We start from the raw sequence: 16,082 nt of genomic DNA, 5'->3' as shown, positions 1-16,082 counted from the left end.
GAAGGTGGCTTTTAGTGCTATTGAACTGCAGGGAGGAGTGACGGAAAGGCAACTGCAAATGAAACTTCATCACAGCCTGAAAAATGCCCAAAGTGGCCTAAATAGCTTTATATTATGGCTTCAAAGAGCTCAGCTGTCTTGAGGGTGCAGCAGAAAGCAGGATCCTGAGCTGCAAACCCCCCACGCAGCACAAGAGTAGGTGTCTCACAGCAGTACCTCTTCCCACTGCCTCTCCTGGGAGAGCTGGTGATGAGCATCCTCCATCCTTGCGGAGCAGTTCCCATCCCATCCCATCACTCCTTTGCCCCCCCAGGGCCGCTGACCTGCGAGAAGAGGAGGAACCCGCACTCATCGCAAGGCAGCATGTCATCCACCAGCACCGTGGTCCACGTGCCGTCCTTGCACAGCCGCACCTGGTAGGCACCCTCGGGACACAGTGTCCTGGTGATCATCACCCGCTCCACCAGCTCAGGCCGCTCGGCCAGCACAGCCAGGGCGCTCAGGAACCTGCCAGTGGGAGGGAATGTGGCATGGGCAGGCAGCAAGCACCTGCCCAGCCATGCAGGCGACATGGTACAGGGTGAGGCAGAGGATGGGCTACATGCCTGGGGGTATAAATGGGTTTGAGTAGGGCTGAGGGGTCTGATCTGGATCTGGATGAAGGAGGGGGGAAAGGAGGAAGGGGCAAGAAGGCATCAGCCCAGCTTACTCGCCCTTACCAGCAGTTTCCCAGCAGTCCCTGCAGGATATCTGAGGGCCTGGGTGTCCGAAACACTGACCACTTCACCGACCGGTCCTTGAAGATGCTACAGTTGATTTCATGGGGTCGCAGCCACTGTTTCACCCTCTGCTGCACGCTGTCGCCTTCTGGGAATCCCACGGACTTGGGCCCAGGGTGAAAACTGTCATCTACAAAATTGACTTTGTTCTGTGAGAGCAAAAGGCAAGGAGAGCATCAATGTGCAGCTGTGTAGCATCCTGGGTTCCCCGAAGACAAGGCTGGCCTGGAGAGCTCCCCCTGCACTCTCAGCTCTCCTGCCTGGGCAGCCCCTTCCGATGCAGGGGACAGCACCGGGGCTGGGTGTCTGCTGGCAATGGCACAGATGCATTTTGTGCCTCGGGTGCAGCGTCCAGCCCAGCCCCGAGCTGGCTCAGCTCTTCCAGCCTGCAACTCAAATCTGCCTTTTTGTGTTTCACAGGAACCGCCCCTGGCAGGGACCGTCTCACACTTTGTGCTGGTGCTAAAAGCTGGCCCAGGGGGGACCTTGGCTGTCTCTAGAAGTGGCAAAGCACGAGGAGAGCAAGCCTGCAAGGAGCCAGCTGGCAAACACTGCTCAGCCTAAGCCGTATGCTAAGGGCTGAGCTGCTCCTGCTCCAGAGCTTGGCAGTCTTGTGCCACCCCCCAGGAACATCCATGGAGGATGTTAGGGGCAGCTTTTGCAATTGTATTTGGCCAGACCACAAACAGGCAAGGAATTCCAGAGTGAGGATATCCCATAGCTGAGCCCACGTGGAATAGCTGCTGCATATAAAATAATATAGAATTATAGAATCACAGAATCCCAGACTGGTTTGGGCTGGAAGGGACCTTAAAGCTCATCCAGTCCCAACCCCCTGCCACGGGCAGGAACACCTTCCACTAGATCAGGTTGCGCCAGGCTCCAACCAACCTGGCTTTGAACACTGCCAGGGATGAGGCAGCCACAGCTTCTCTGGGCAACCTGTGCCAGTGCCTCAGCACCCTCACAGGGAAGAACTTCTGCCTAAGAGCTCATCTCAGTCTCCCCTCTGTCAGGTTAAAGCCATTCTCCCTTGGTCTGTCCCTACAGGCCCTTGTCCAAAGCCTCTCTCCAGGTTTCCTGTAGGCCCTTTTAGGCACTGGAAGCTGCTCTAAGGTCTCCCCGGAGCCTTCTCTTCTCCAAGCTGAACAACAAGTGGTCTGAAGGGTGGATAATCCTGAAGTTATTAGCCACACTGTCAGGATGAAAGCACAGAACTTCAACCAGTGGAGAAAGGTGGCTTTTCCACACAGTTTAACACAGGGTGAAATAAGAATCAGGATTTCTTTGTTATTGGTAATTAAATGAAATTAAATTCTTTTAGCAAAAGCCAGCTACAATTCAAATTCCAAAGCTTTTATGCACAGCAAACTAGTAGTTGCATTTCCTCTTTTGTTGCAATCCTGCGTCAATGCTTTCTACATGGTGCCTCAATTAGCACTTCTAGCTTCTCTTTTGCAGAAGGGTGTTTTTCAGCTAAGAGATGGCACTATTCAAATACTGATGTGAGCCAAGGACACGTCCCAGTGCGTGCTGGCCTTCCCCAGGGGAGCATCTGCTCCCTGACAGCAGCCTCATCCGGGCCTCCCTCCTCAGGGAGCAGCTGGGCTCCGTGGGACCCTGCTGTGCATGGCACCAAGCACGCAGCAGCCCTGGAGTCACAGCACAAGCTTGCTGTTGCCTGTGGAGTCCCTGTGGTGCTTTTCCAAGATGCAGCAGCCTTCAGCCTCGCTGGTAACATGGCCAGGGTCTCAGCAGAGCCAGGACAGGACTGCAGGAGCCCCCAGACTTCACCAGCATGACGATGGAGGCAATGTGAGAGCCATAGTAGTGCATTCCCCAGCCACAACAGGGAAGCCTGCCTAATGAGCTAGTTACCTTTACACCACGGTGTCTCCCTTCATGTCTTTCTAAATGCTTTAGAGGAGTTATCACCACCAATATCCCTGTGAGATGGAGGGAAGGAGAGGCACAAGAGCTGCAGGAGCAGCACCAGAGCGGAGGGAAGAGGAGCAGGTACCTCCTCCCATGCCTGGGCAGTGATGAGCCTGCTCACAGATGGTGCCAGACAAGCTCTGCTTATTTCTCCTGCAAGGTGATAAATCCAGGCATTGGACCTCCATCACTCTTCCTCTCTGCCAACAACCCCCTTCAAGCCCTTCTGGAGCAGAGACGTGACCATCTCCACTGCCACCTCCCCTGGACCACATGGACCAAGGGAAGCACTACCAGTAGTGAACTTTGTGATGGATGGAGGAAGAGGAAAACAGAAATGGGGCCTCCCCAGCACATGCGAATGCTCTGAGACAGAGGTGCAGGACATGACAGAGACAACAAGAGCTCTGGGCTGTCTTTCTGGATCTGCAGAATGTGCTGCTGCATGCTGCCATTCAGAAAGGGAAAAGGATGGTTAATCAGAGAAGTGTGAGACAGTGGGATAAGCAAGAGCATCTGCTAGGACAGACATGTAGCAATTAAAAAACCCCACAAGCCCAAACCAGAATCATTCTCAACAGATTCCCACCCAAGTCAAACATTCCTATGGTCGCAGTCTTGCAGGAGAGGCACAGGCATGGGCACACTCCTCAGACAAGGCAGGAAAAGCCTTGTCTGTACGCCAAAATGGGACTGCAACACCCTTTCCATCTGGTTCAGAAGAGCTGCAGGCTTCCCCAGAAAGAGGCCAGAGAAAGAGCAGCATTCACAGGAGCGTGTTATGCCACTCAGATTAAAACCAGGGCCATCAGAGCAGTGTTTGAGACTGAAACCCAACAGATGGAGCCAGACCCTTCACAGTGGTGTATGCTCCTGAAACCTTCACCCGGATCCAGGCTCCAGCCAAACCTCAGCCGTCTCTCCCACAACAGGGGCAAGCCATTTGCAGCTGGGCACTCCCAAACATCACCAAGGCCCAGCTCATGTTTCCTGAACATGTTCAGCTGCTGGCAGTGGAAGCAGTTCCCTTGCCTGCACCCTGCCAGCGCTTTGAGCCTGTCTGTTCCATTCCCACATTTCCTGCACACACACGTGTCATTAGTGCAACCAGCAAACCTGGGCACACTCTTTCCCAGCTTTCCCCTCACTTGGACAGGGAAGGAGCTGGACTGACTACCTAAGAACATCCCCTTCAGCCCAGACATTCTGTCTTACCGATTTAAAACATAGAATCATAGAATCCCACACTGGTTTGGTTTGGAAAGGACCTTAAGACCATCAAGTTCCAACCCCCTGCCACAGGCAGGGACACCTCACCCTAGACCATGTCGCTCAAGGCTCTGTCCAGCGTGGCCTTGAACACTACAAGGGATGAGGCATTTACCACTTCTTTGGGCAACCTGTGCCAGTGCTTCACCACCTGCACAGTAAAGAACTTCTTACAACTAACCTGAATTTCCACTGTTTAAGCTTAAACCCAACACCCCTTGTCCTATCGCTACAGTCCCTGACAGAGTCCCTCTTCAGCATCCTTGTAGGCCTCCTTCAGGTACTGGAAGGCTGCTATGAGGTCTAAACATCACTAGGTTTCAGAGTTAACACTCGAACTCTGTCATCCTTGAACCAGGAGTGAACCGTATGGGTCACTTTCACCACAGAGATTCTCTTGCACCTATTTAAACTATTACATTGCAGTGTTTGCAACTAGAACCCTGCTGCTGCTGGTGAAGATCTTTTCTGGGGCACAGAAGGCAGCTTGCCTGTGCTGAGCAACACCCAAGCCCCGTGGGGGAGGCAGGAAGGGCCCTCTCCAAGCACAGCCAGGAGCAAGAGCAGTTCAGTGAGCACTCACCTCCCGGCAGAAGGTCACAATATTTTCCCACAGGGCTTTGGCCTCTCCCTCATCTGTCTGCCGCCTCTTCTCCACGTGCATGCTCTCTCGTCTCTTGAGGGGCTTGAGGCCCTTGCGCTGGGCCACGTACTGCTGCGGGGTATGGCAGGCCACGCAGTGCTTGGCCTTCAGCTCGTTGAGCAAGGTGCAGGCAGGGCAAGCCCACTGGCCCGGCCTCTCCTGGCTGGAAGGCAGCTGGGACGGGAAGAGACGGGCAACCTTGCGTGCGGACGGGGCTCTGCCGCCGCAGGACAAGGAGCAGCAGCCGCCCTTGTCGCTAGTGCCGCAGTCAGGGCAGCGTGGGGACGGCTCGCCCTGTGTGCCATGCTCCTGGAAGCCGTGCAGCTTGGAGGAGCCACAGGCTTTGCACTTCTGGGCCACGGTGGGGTTCTTGAGTGTGCACTTGGAACAGGACCACGTGGTGAAGTCTGGGCTGGAGGGGCTGCACGGGGTAAACCTCACTGAGTCCCCTGCCAGATTGATGGTGTCGCTGCCCTTCTGTGTGCTGCAAGCGTCACATTTACCAGCCCCGGCAGAGTTAAGCAGAGAGCAGGAGCTGCACTTCCAATGGGAAGGACTGACCTCCATCTCCTCCTCCAGCACACCCAGACGCTTGTTGGACAGCAGATCCTGGAAGCGGGCAGCAGGGGCAGCTCTGGCCTGACCCTGGGGAGAGCCCTTCTGCCCCGCTGCACCCTGAGCCACGGGCTGGGGAGCTTCGGCACCTGGCATCTGCAGATGGGGGGGTACCTCCCGGCGGCTCCGCGGGACAGGATTGTTCTGCAGCCCCGGGGAGAAGGGACCGAAGGCTGGTACCTTCTGGCCCTCTTGTTCCATAGCCACTGGGCCCTGGGTGGCCACGGCATCACTGTCAGAGATCTCTGCAGGGACTAAAGGCTGGGGGGTAGAGGGGGCCATGTGAAACCCAGCGGGGGTGATGACTTCAGGGACGACCAGCGCCTCTGGAGGGATCTTGGGCAGGGAGAGCTTGCGTGGGCCACCACAGGCAGAGCAGGAGTTGGCCACCGGTGTGTTGTGCAGAGTGCAGCGCTGGCAAGCCCAGCCACTCTCCAGCTCCGCTTCATCAGGGCTCTTCCCCTCCGAGTCCTCGCTGTTGCTTTCTGCCTTGGCAGCCTCCTCCTTGGATGTGCCCTTGGGCTCCACAAGCACGGTCGGCTTGGGCAAGATGCCATTGATGACAGGCAAGGGGGAGCCACTGGGTCCTGGCTCCGGGGTGAAGCCACATACCTCACAGGTTTCCTTGCCCAGAAAGTTCCTGAAGGTGCAGCGGGCACAAGCCCATTTCTGCTCCTCCACACTGAGGCGCAAGATGTGGTTGAGGTCGGGCTTCTGGCGGGGGGCTTCGCATATGGAGCACTGCCGCTGGCCAACGGGGTTCAGAAAGGTGCAGCGGGTGCAGGACCACTCGCGGACAGCAGCCATGGAGCCGGAAGAGTGGGAATGGCTGGAAGAGAGAAGACAACAGCATGAGGCCAGGGGCACCCTGACCGCAGGGGTACCATGTGTCCTGGGCTGTCATAGTCAGCATCTTGCTTCCAGAAAGGGGACAACCATCAATCCAGTCATTGCTCTCTGGGCACTTAATCCTCTGGCACTGACAAACCGTTTTTCCAAGTGCATGGAAATGCACTGGCTTCCATCCAAAACACTTCAGGAAGGGCACAAGAAAAAGCCCCACAACCTTACTGGCCCTGCTCTCATGTCAGGGATGCATTCTGGTGGGCAAGCACCCTCCCTCTGCACCCACCCTCAACACCTGGTATATCTGCAGCTTGCTTGCAACTCTCTGGAGGAGGTGACACCATGCTGTGCCTACCTGCTGTTCTGAGGGCCAATTCGTTCCCCCTTTGGTGTCACACCAGCTTCACTTTCTGTTCCTGTCTCTCTTCTCCCCTTTTGGCTGGCCATCATGGGCACATTGTTTATTTACACTGGGATAACTGTGTTATCGCATACCATACACTACCAAGCAAGGAAAACCAGGTTTGTGGTGTACAGTGGTGCCTTCACCTGGCTATAGGCTCTGTGGCCCTGACCTGACCTGCAGCAGCTTCTGTGCTGGAGCCAAGGTGAATCATGGTGCACCAGTGCTGGGCCATGTCCCCTGCAGGTACTGAGCTCAGGGGCACTGTGTCCGAGCTCCAGGTCCTGCCCTGCTTACCTGGGAAGTGCAGAAGTAACACCATCAGCACCAGCCCCTCGTTTCAACCTCCAGTGATGCTCAGAGACACCTGAAACCCTAATGGGGAACGGGTCCGATGTACGTTGTGCCAGGGCAAAAGGTCCTCACAATGTTTTCTAGGCAGGTTCAATGTTCAGAAAGAGCAATGCAGCAGCAGCACCAGCTCCGCAGCCCACAGCGACCTCAGGGCTTGCAGGAAGCAGCTCTCCTTCCCCTCAGCCCTCCTGGTACTTTCTGGAAGGCGAAGCCATGCTCACACGTAGGCTGATGAGTGGCAGAAGGAATCCCAGCCCTGCCTGGTGCCCTTTGTCCCCTGCTCAGGGGCAGTTCCTGGAGCTTTGACCAAAGGTGGGGCTGAAACAGAGCTTTCTGCTTCCTCCTCCTTCAAACAAGGGCAAACCAGTTCTCCTTAACATAGCTGCACGGCACGAGCCTGAAGCTCTTCTGCTGTGCACTCCTGCTCCCACATAATGCAGCCAAGTCTGAAGTCTCAACCTTGAACCCAAGCTCCAGCCCAGCTGCGCTTCTCTGCAGCCGAGCTGGTTCCCATCCAACCCCTTCCACACTGCCCTGCTTGCTCAAGATCCTGGGCAGGGACAGCTCTGCAGGAGAAGCCTCCAAGTCTACCCCATGCCCTCAGCTCTTCATAGGAACAGCAAATTCAGGCCAAGCCAGACCAAGGAACAAGAAGCCTAAATCATGGGAGCTGCACCACAGTGGGCTCACGGGCTCACCACTCTTCCTGCTCTAGCAATGACCTAGTTCAACCCTGATACTGGCTAGAACAAAGAAGGGAAAGATGTTTAATGGCACATAGGAAAAACTCTGAGATGCTGGTGCGGAGGGATCCAGGTTCTGGCTGCTCTCCAGAATCCCAAGCACAGCACCTGTACAACCAGCTTCCCAAGGCACTGAGCAGCCCGCATTGCACCAGTGGAGTCACGAGGGGACACAGGGAGGAGGAGGGTGGCCCTCCCCATGGCTAGGTACATGAGAAACCCCTAGGAATACTCCAGCAGCAGCAACCCAACCCCATTTCCAGACAGTGTTCCACAGCCATAGGAAAAGCAGCTCCCTCTCAGCAAGAGATCAGATCCAGCCTTCAGCTCTCTTCTTAAATCAACCGTTTCTCTAAATAAAGCCTGAACTCAAGAAATCCATTTCATTGCAAGAGAGAGCTTGAAAATTCCTTCTGCTTCATACACCATGACTTCATAGCCTGAACTTTACAAGGGATTTCTTTACTGGAGTTATTTAAGGAATCTTTCCCAGCTAAGAGAAACATAAACATTGATTTTTCTGCCTGAAGGCCTCCAGCTGTGGAGCTGCACATCCTCTCCCCCTGGCAGCACCATGCTCAGGTTCAAAAGAAGAGAGATCATTTCTCAAGCAGACAGAGGGAAGGAGCTGCCCACCCAGCCCCAGCAGAGGCAGGGAAGCAAATGGGGCCATGAAGGGCACCGTGATCCTGTCACATCCATTTGTTTTACTGGCTGAAGTTCATCAAACTACAGGCATCAGCAAAAGGCAAGCAAAGGCTGTCAGCAACCTGTGCCATGTCTGTTCTGCAGTGTCCCACACTGTCACCCACTGTACACTGGCTCCCAAATACCCACCCCTGCATGTAGATGCTGCGTTGCTCACTGTGGATCAGGAGCCTCCAGCCACCAACCTGAGCACACATCATGCACATCCAGGGACCTACCCAGGTAGCCAAGGCTTCTGGCCATGCAACCACAGGACCATGGAAAGAAATCCCCTTGTCCCTTCCCATAGCAATAGAGAGAAAGGAGAAACCAGGGTAACTAAAAGACAGAGGTACCATATGATGGTGGGGTGAGCTGCATCACCAGACCTGCTTGATGAAGCATCAGCCATGAGCTGCGGGCTTGGGGAGGCAGCACCTTCACTCAGCTGGGCAGGAGATTCAAGCTCGAGGCAGCAAAGAAGGAGGTGGAAGCCAGGACACCACAATGCTCTCCTCCAAGCTCTGATACCAACCCTAGGAGCTGTGACGCTCCCTGGATGCACTGTCCCTCTCCTGATTCCCTCCTCTCCCACATGCCACAGGAGCTGGCTCCCAACACTGTCCACTCCATGGACACCATCCTGTGTACTGCTGGGATTTCCACCTACTTGCCTTTCCCCACTGTCAGCTCTCAGGAAAACCTAAAACCTCCCAGACAGGCCACCAGCTCTTCCCTCAAGGGTGGGAAGGGTTGATGTGTCTCCCCTTGCAGCAGCAGAGTCACCAGTGTGGCAAGCTCTGACAGGAGACATCCCTGCCTGCTTCTCCCCAGGCACCACATACTGGTGCTCAGCAGCCATGCAGCTTTCCCTGCAAGCTAGTGGGAGATGCACAGAAATGGGAGAGGACATGGGACACGCATCTTCATTTGTCCCCCATGAGCCACCAGCTCTCCAGCTAGGACTGATGGACAATTCAAGTCCCTGCCTGGAGCACCAGGCTTAGTTTAAAGGTCCAAAGACCACAGAGGGCACAAGGCTGGAACCTGCCCTTACATGGCACAACCCACACCAGCACATAGTGGATCACAGCAGCAGCTCCAACTCAAAAGTTAAGTGGATGAAGGAGAAACCCATCCGCAGCCTGCCCAAGCCTGTATTCCTCCCTACAAAGCCTGGCTGGCTCCTTTCCCGGCAGGCAAAGAGCCTGCGTGAGGAAACACAGTTGTCTCCAGCACCTATTCACCAGCCCCATCTGCTGTATGATAACACACATGCTCACCAGCCCCACAAAACCCAACTGAGATAAACATCGCCTGCCACCTTGCCAGGCACGTGTGTAGGAGAGGACACAGCGACCTGGCAAAGTCACATACCCATGAGACATCATTTCTCAGGAAAGGGACACTTTACAGGGATAATGAAGGCTCCTGACAGGCTGCGATCTGGTAGAGGCTCTTTTTGGGTGCATACAGCAAGGAAATGGAAACAGCCAAGAGCCCCACACCTCCAGCAGCATGGACAGGGCTGGCCCCACATGGCCATGCTTCCCACCACAGCAGCTCTACCCAACTAAGACACAGTGTACATCAGCTGGCAGGAGACAGCATCACATTGGCAGGGCTACATCTACCTTGGCAATCACAACAATGTAATTATAACACTTAAAAAGTAATATAGAAGGTACTCAACCAAGCAGGCAGCTTTCAGCATGCTGAACCGCTCTGCTCCCTGAGTTAAGGAGTGCCACAGGGAGCCCACTGCCAAGGTGACAGCATCTGAAGAGGGCTGCTGGCAGGCAGCCTGTGCAGGCAGGACGTGGCAGCAGAGCTGCTCAGAAGACATGTAGCTTTTTTCCTCAGGACACCAATTCCAAGTGTGCAGAGGTGGCAGGGGAAGGATGTCACTAGAAGGGAATGGAGAGTTACTGCAGGGACATCGCCAGCCCTTTGTTTCCTGCTGATGTGCAGGAACATCTAACCAAAGCGGGGTAGAATTGTTAGGACCAGATAAGGAAGGGATTAAGAAGGCACCAGGTGGTGACCTTCCAAACCCACCTAAGGACCCCTCCTAGGGCTCTGCTGAGTGATGAAGTCAGGAGTCTCTGCTGAGCTCACGTGTCCTGTTGCTACAGAGCCCTGGCTCCCACACGGCCTTCAAACAAGCCAGGGGGTCTCCATCACCTTTGGGTGTCATCTGGGCTTTTCTGGAGCCTCAGCAGAGCGGGGTAAGACAGGAAGAAACAGGGCAGGGTGCGGGGCCAGGAAGTGCCCAGAAACCTGCACCTTGTGTCTTTCCTGCTGGCAAGAAGCTGGTGGTGAGCCAAGCTGGTGTGATCCGCATCTCCAGGGCAAGAGATGGCAACCAGCCCTGGACAGCAGCACCTTGATGGAGACTGCCAGAGTGAACAGCTTGAGGTGACCTGAGCACTGGAGCAAGAGATCCTGGGGCTCCACTGCAGAGCACACACTGATGACAGGATGCTAGGAACTTGTGCCAATCACACACAGCAATAGAATGGGGCTGCTTCTCTAAATAAAACTCCTCCAGAAGAGTTAAAGCCTTAAAACTTCCTGCTTCAGTTCTCTCCCGCAGTAAATAAACACGTAAATAAAAATCAATTGTTCTATTCAGTACCATACAAACCCTGAGCTCTCTGAGACAGAACATCCTGTAGCAAAAGCCTCATTTGACAAAGACAAGAAAAAGCACTGGAACTTTGGAAAGCAAAAAGAAAAACCATCGAACACCACAAACAAAACCTTGCTTCAATTGTCTGTGAGCTATGAAATGCTTCTCCTCCTCCCCATCCAGCTGTTTGCTCTCTATCTTTCAACAGCACTGGTGCTCTGACCTAAGAGAGCTCAGCACCATATCCCGCATGGACCTACCACATCTCCAGCGCCAGCTGGAGCAGAAGAACCCAGTGCCTGGGCAAGGAGGGGGTGCAGGAGGTCAGGAACCACACAGCATCGCTCTAGCAGTAAAACTGTTGGAAGGGCACAGCTGGGATCAGGGCCTCCACGTCATGAAGCCTGGGAGAGGAGATGCTGTTGGCTGAGCTGACTCACTCCTGCAGAGCCAGGCAAGGGCTGGTAGGCTGGACCGGGGGAAGGCTGCAGCACAACAACACAAAAACACTTGGAACAGGGACTTTTCACATCTCACAGATTTCTATAGGAGCATGAGTGGAGGAAAACAGCCTCTGATTCACACTTCTAACCCTCCGAGGCTATAAAAGTGTCACCAGCTCAGTGCGAGCACCATACAAACAGGGCAGGTTGCATAAGTATTTCCAAATCCTGCCTCTCCCACTCATCCAAAGTGAGACAAGAAAATAAACCAGGCTTCAATACCGGTGACCCTCCCCCAAGCTCACAGGGACACAAGCAAAAATAAAGCACCAGAAAGGGCATGTCCCTTTGGCCTTTGCTCTCACTTTGCACCAGAACAGACCTCAGATCAGAAAGGACCTTGCAGGGGTCTCCAGTCCAGAGATCCTTCAAGCTGCATCTTTGAGATCACAGCAAATTGTTCACGTTTATACACTCTGGTCTTGAAAACCTCCGAGCATAGAGGCCACACAACTTCTCTGGGCAGTAAACTCCACTAACTTGGGCCAAACATGCTTCTCCTGATATCCAGCCTGATCCTCTCCTGTTTCATCCTACGCTCGTCCTCTCGCCACACACTGCTGTTAAGACCCTGGCTCTGTCTTCTGGATGATGTCGCATAGAACCATATAGAATAGTTTTGGGTGGAAGGGACCTTAAAGCTCATTCAGTTCCCACCCCCTGCCACGGGCAGGGACATCTTCCACTAGACCAGGTTGCTTCAAGCCCCGTCCAACCTGGACTTGAACACTGCCAGGAATGAGGCAGCCACAGCTTCTCTGGGCAACCTGTGCCAGCGCCTCAGCACCCTCATAGGGAAGAACGTCTTCCTTATATCTAACCTGAACTCCCTTGTTTTAGTTTGAACCCATTACCCTTGTCTTATCACTACAGTCCTTGATGAAAAGTCCCTCTCCACCATCCTTGTAGACCCTCTTCAGATACTGCTATAAAGTCTCCATGCAGCTTCTCTTCTCCAGGCTGAAAAGCCCCAGTATTCTCAGTCACATAATCCACCATCCCTCCACCCTGTAACAGGAGATGAAGCCATGAAGGACAACAATATTCTTCCTATCTCCAGGAAAGATATTTTTAGGACTAAAACACCCCATGTATCAATCAGCTGAGTGCAGCCTCCTCAGTCTGCTCTAGGAGAAAACACACCACAGAGCCAATAACAGAATTATCACTTCCCAGAGTATATTTTGCTGCAGGACACACAGGGCTGTTGGGAATTAAGTCTCTTAGTTGAGGCGAGCAGGTTGGAGGAGATCACACAAGTACTTACTTATCATATATTTGTATCTGCTCTTGCTCTTTAGTGGCAATTATAGACTCAAAGAATAGTTAGGGTTCGAGAGGACCTTAAGATCATCTAGCTCTGAGCCCCTGCCATGGGCAGGGACACCTCACACTAAACCATGTCACTCAAGGCTTTCTCCAACCTGGCCTTGAACACCGCCAGGGATGGAGCATTCACAGCTTCCTTGGGCAACCCATTCCAGTGCCTCACCTGTCAACTGCTTCTGAGAAACACAGCTTAGACAGGGGGAGGAAACACATCTGAGGGACCAGCCTGCCTCACTTCCACTCAAACTCTCCCCTGGCCAGGACACCCCTTCTTTCTGAAGGTCACCTCCCTCCAGCCCCAGCACAGTGGGGGGAGGTGACCTGACCCAGCCCCTGACCATTTGCTGGGGCAGGACAATCACACTGATGCAGAAAACAGCATTTCCCACTGACAACTGGGTTTGTTGTGTTTAATAAGGCAATGGTGGCAGATGAAAATCACTCATCACAGCAGAAAGGATAAAGGGAAAAAAATCTCATTCTGCAGCAGGAGACCATGCAAGGGTGAGCACCTGACAGTGAACAGGGCCATTAAAGCCCCATCACCACCACATAACCCTCCTCAGAAAGTGCCAAGAAGCTCAGATAGACCCTAAGAATTTTCCAAGCTGATGATGCACTCCTGGGAAATTCTTGGGTCCACTGCACCAAACCTCAAGAGGGCTCTTGCACATTTTCTATTTAGCTTCTACTTTTCCCACACTGGACACAGCTCCAGCAGCTCAGATGTGCTCCACCAGCCAGGGAAAGAAGAGGCTGCGAGTTCTAATGAGAAGTTCCCAGGGGAAAACTGAACTCTGCTAATGAGAAGGCTGAGAGAAAGAACACTGCCCGCAGCTGGAGGGAGTTCAGTTAGCTGTATATTTCCCTGGCAGCCAACAAAACCACAGCACATGCTCTCAAACTGCAGCTTTCCCTGCAATTTACTTTGTCCTCACCTCCTCAAAACCAGAGCTTGCCAGATGTTAAGGGTGAGAGGAGGGGACATTTCACTGTAGGACAGGGAAGAAATGCAAGGCATTCCAAGGCAATGCTCTGTAAGTACAACCACTTGTAAAGGATGCAAGTGGGGCAGAGATCATGCTTCTCTACGCTTTGCTGGCTGTAAAGAGGACCCAAAGAACATGTCAAGAGTGAGGTGGGAAATGGGAGAAGGGCAGAGGCACAGCTGGGACAGGAACATCGTGAAAGCTCCTGTAACATGCTCCAAAGTTTGGCTTTGACGAGGAAGGAAGTTCATGAGACCATCATTACTTGGAAAGCCCTCTTCACAGCTGAAATCCCTGGGTTTAGCCCAGGAAAAGGGAGAAGAGCAGAGTCTTTGAAGAGATCTGCCTATCTGGATACATGGTCACTGGAGCTGCAGGCCCAATGGTGCCCCAAGAATGCAAAGTGGCACACACATGTTTGGAAGAAACATGCCTCACACGAGCTTTCTTCCAAGGTAAAGGACACACAGGCAGCATTCTCCTGAACTGATGGACTGGAGACAAGAGGCTTTTATCGTTCTTCAAGCAAAGCCATAAAGCAGAACCAGAATCTGGAAGGCTTCCCTTGTAAGAAAACAGGACGTGCATCCTTAGCCTTTAATATACATTAATTGCTTCAGTGTTGTAGGATACTGTCTTTCAGAAGAAAACCAGTTTGGCTAGCAGAGCACTGCAGCACAGGCACGCTGAGACAAAACCATTCTCAAAGGCTCCTTTGCTAATGAAAAGGTTAACCAGATCTCTGCTAGGGCAACAAGAAGAAACTGTGAGGCTATGAAAGGAAGAGGCAGACCAAGTATTTCAAGGAGGCCAGCAAAGGCCAAGTACTAGTTTTGCGTCAACGTCACGAGGTTTTGCAAGCTCTGGATTCACAAGCTTTTGATGAGGGACCAGAAGCACCTCCTGTGCTATTGGTTATTGGGATGTAGAGCCCAGAGGAGATGACCAACGGCAACCTGACCTCTTCAAAACCCAGGATGGAGGCATGGCAAACGTGCTACACTGGCACATGGGATCAGCATGAGACAGGCTAGGAGAACAGCCTAGGAAGGAGCCTCTGGAGCCCCAGCCCTGGGGATAGCCACCAGCACAGCCTCAGCTCTTCTCAAACTACACTGTTTCTCATTAAGACTAATTCCAGCCTGTGGTTACATTTAATAACATCATCTTGCCTCCTTGCATGCAATCCTAGGAAATTTGCACAGCTGCAATCACAGTTCATTTCGAAGGAATCGATTTAGCACAGTGCTACTGCTGCCATCATTCCTGTACTCAACTTCTTCACTTACCATTTCTGTACCCAGTTGCCCTGGTCTTCTGGGTATCTGGAGAAATCAAGAGCAAGTAATATCAAGCTCCAATTGCACCCAAGTATTATACTAGGTGAGGAAAAGCTACGCCATTAACTCAGGCCAGTGCCATACTATGTAGATCCTTAAACAGGTTTGATAATCACAGAATGGTTTGGTTTAGAAGGGACTTTAAAGATCATCTAGTTCCAACCCCCCTAGGTGGTGATGACCTGAATGGCTTCAATCCATATCTTGCCTTACTTTGACTATACGACGCTGATTAAAACCCACATACATATTTGAACCCACTTTAGAGCAAACACAAAGGAGGTATACCAGTTTTACAGGGGTTGGTCACACTTACATGAAATTGGTGTAATTTAGGTGTAGAGAGTGCAAAAGATAGCCTGGTTCTGCTAAAATATTTGGAAGTCCCTGCAGCTCTCACAAAAGCTGCTCTTTCAGTCTGACAGTCCTCCAGCAAATGGAAGACAGGAATTCAGGACCAGCAAGACACTTAGAGAACCGTAATTTTGCTCTTAGGAAGCCTGGTAAAAATGGGCTCATCTACCTTGTATGTTTTTCATCATTACACTCCATCTTTGGACTCAGAACACTCCCCATGTAAAATAAAGTTGTTCAGCAAAATTCATGAGCACCTGAAATGGAGGAAGGTTCAGACTCCAATGAAATCAATCTCACAGATCAGGATGATACACATCTGCTACTGAATAAAATGATTACCTGCTTGCAAGATGCCTTGTACAGAAAGGCTCAAAACCCCGAGACTTTCACACCTAGCATTCAAACAGAGGCCTCCACCCTGAAAAACTGAAAGACAGTGTGGTCCCCAACCCAAAGTGATCTACAGCCAAAAAGAGTGGCCCAACAGAGAAGCTGTGGCTGCCCCATTCCTGGCAGTGTTCAAGGCCAGGTTGGACAGGGCTTGAAGCAATCAGGTCTAGTGGAAGGTGTCCCTGCCCGTGGTAGGGGGTTGGAACTGGATGAGCTTTAAGGTCCCCTCCAACTCAAACCATTCTATGATCATGATGAGGGTTCTTGC

At 52.7% G+C, this 16,082-nt stretch overlaps 1 protein-coding gene across 15 annotated transcripts in view; it reads right to left on the bottom strand.

The window, feature by feature from the left end:
• CAPN15 (calpain 15) overlaps nucleotides 1–16,082 on the bottom strand; it is a 61,151-nt gene that overhangs the window by 9,662 nt on the left and 35,407 nt on the right. For 12 of the 15 annotated variants that reach the window (XM_080619931.1, XM_080619932.1, XM_080619924.1 and 9 more), the window contains 3 exons: nucleotides 4,567–6,070; nucleotides 720–928; nucleotides 324–507 (listed from right to left, as the gene is read on the bottom strand). In XM_080619931.1, coding sequence (XP_080476057.1) covers nucleotides 324–507; nucleotides 720–928; nucleotides 4,567–6,070 — 1,897 coding nt within the window. Of the gene's footprint in view, nucleotides 1–323; nucleotides 508–719; nucleotides 929–4,566; nucleotides 6,071–6,787; nucleotides 6,823–11,166; nucleotides 11,392–16,082 lie in introns of those variants that run through there. The other 3 variants (XM_080619925.1, XM_080619928.1, XM_080619930.1) reach the window with 3 other exon arrangements.

The sequence above is a fragment of the Psittacula echo genome, assembly GCF_963264785.1.
Source record: "Psittacula echo genome assembly, chromosome: 5".
Lineage (NCBI taxonomy): Eukaryota > Metazoa > Chordata > Aves > Psittaciformes > Psittacidae > Psittacula > Psittacula echo.
This window is presented reverse-complemented; position numbering and strand designations above follow the sequence as displayed.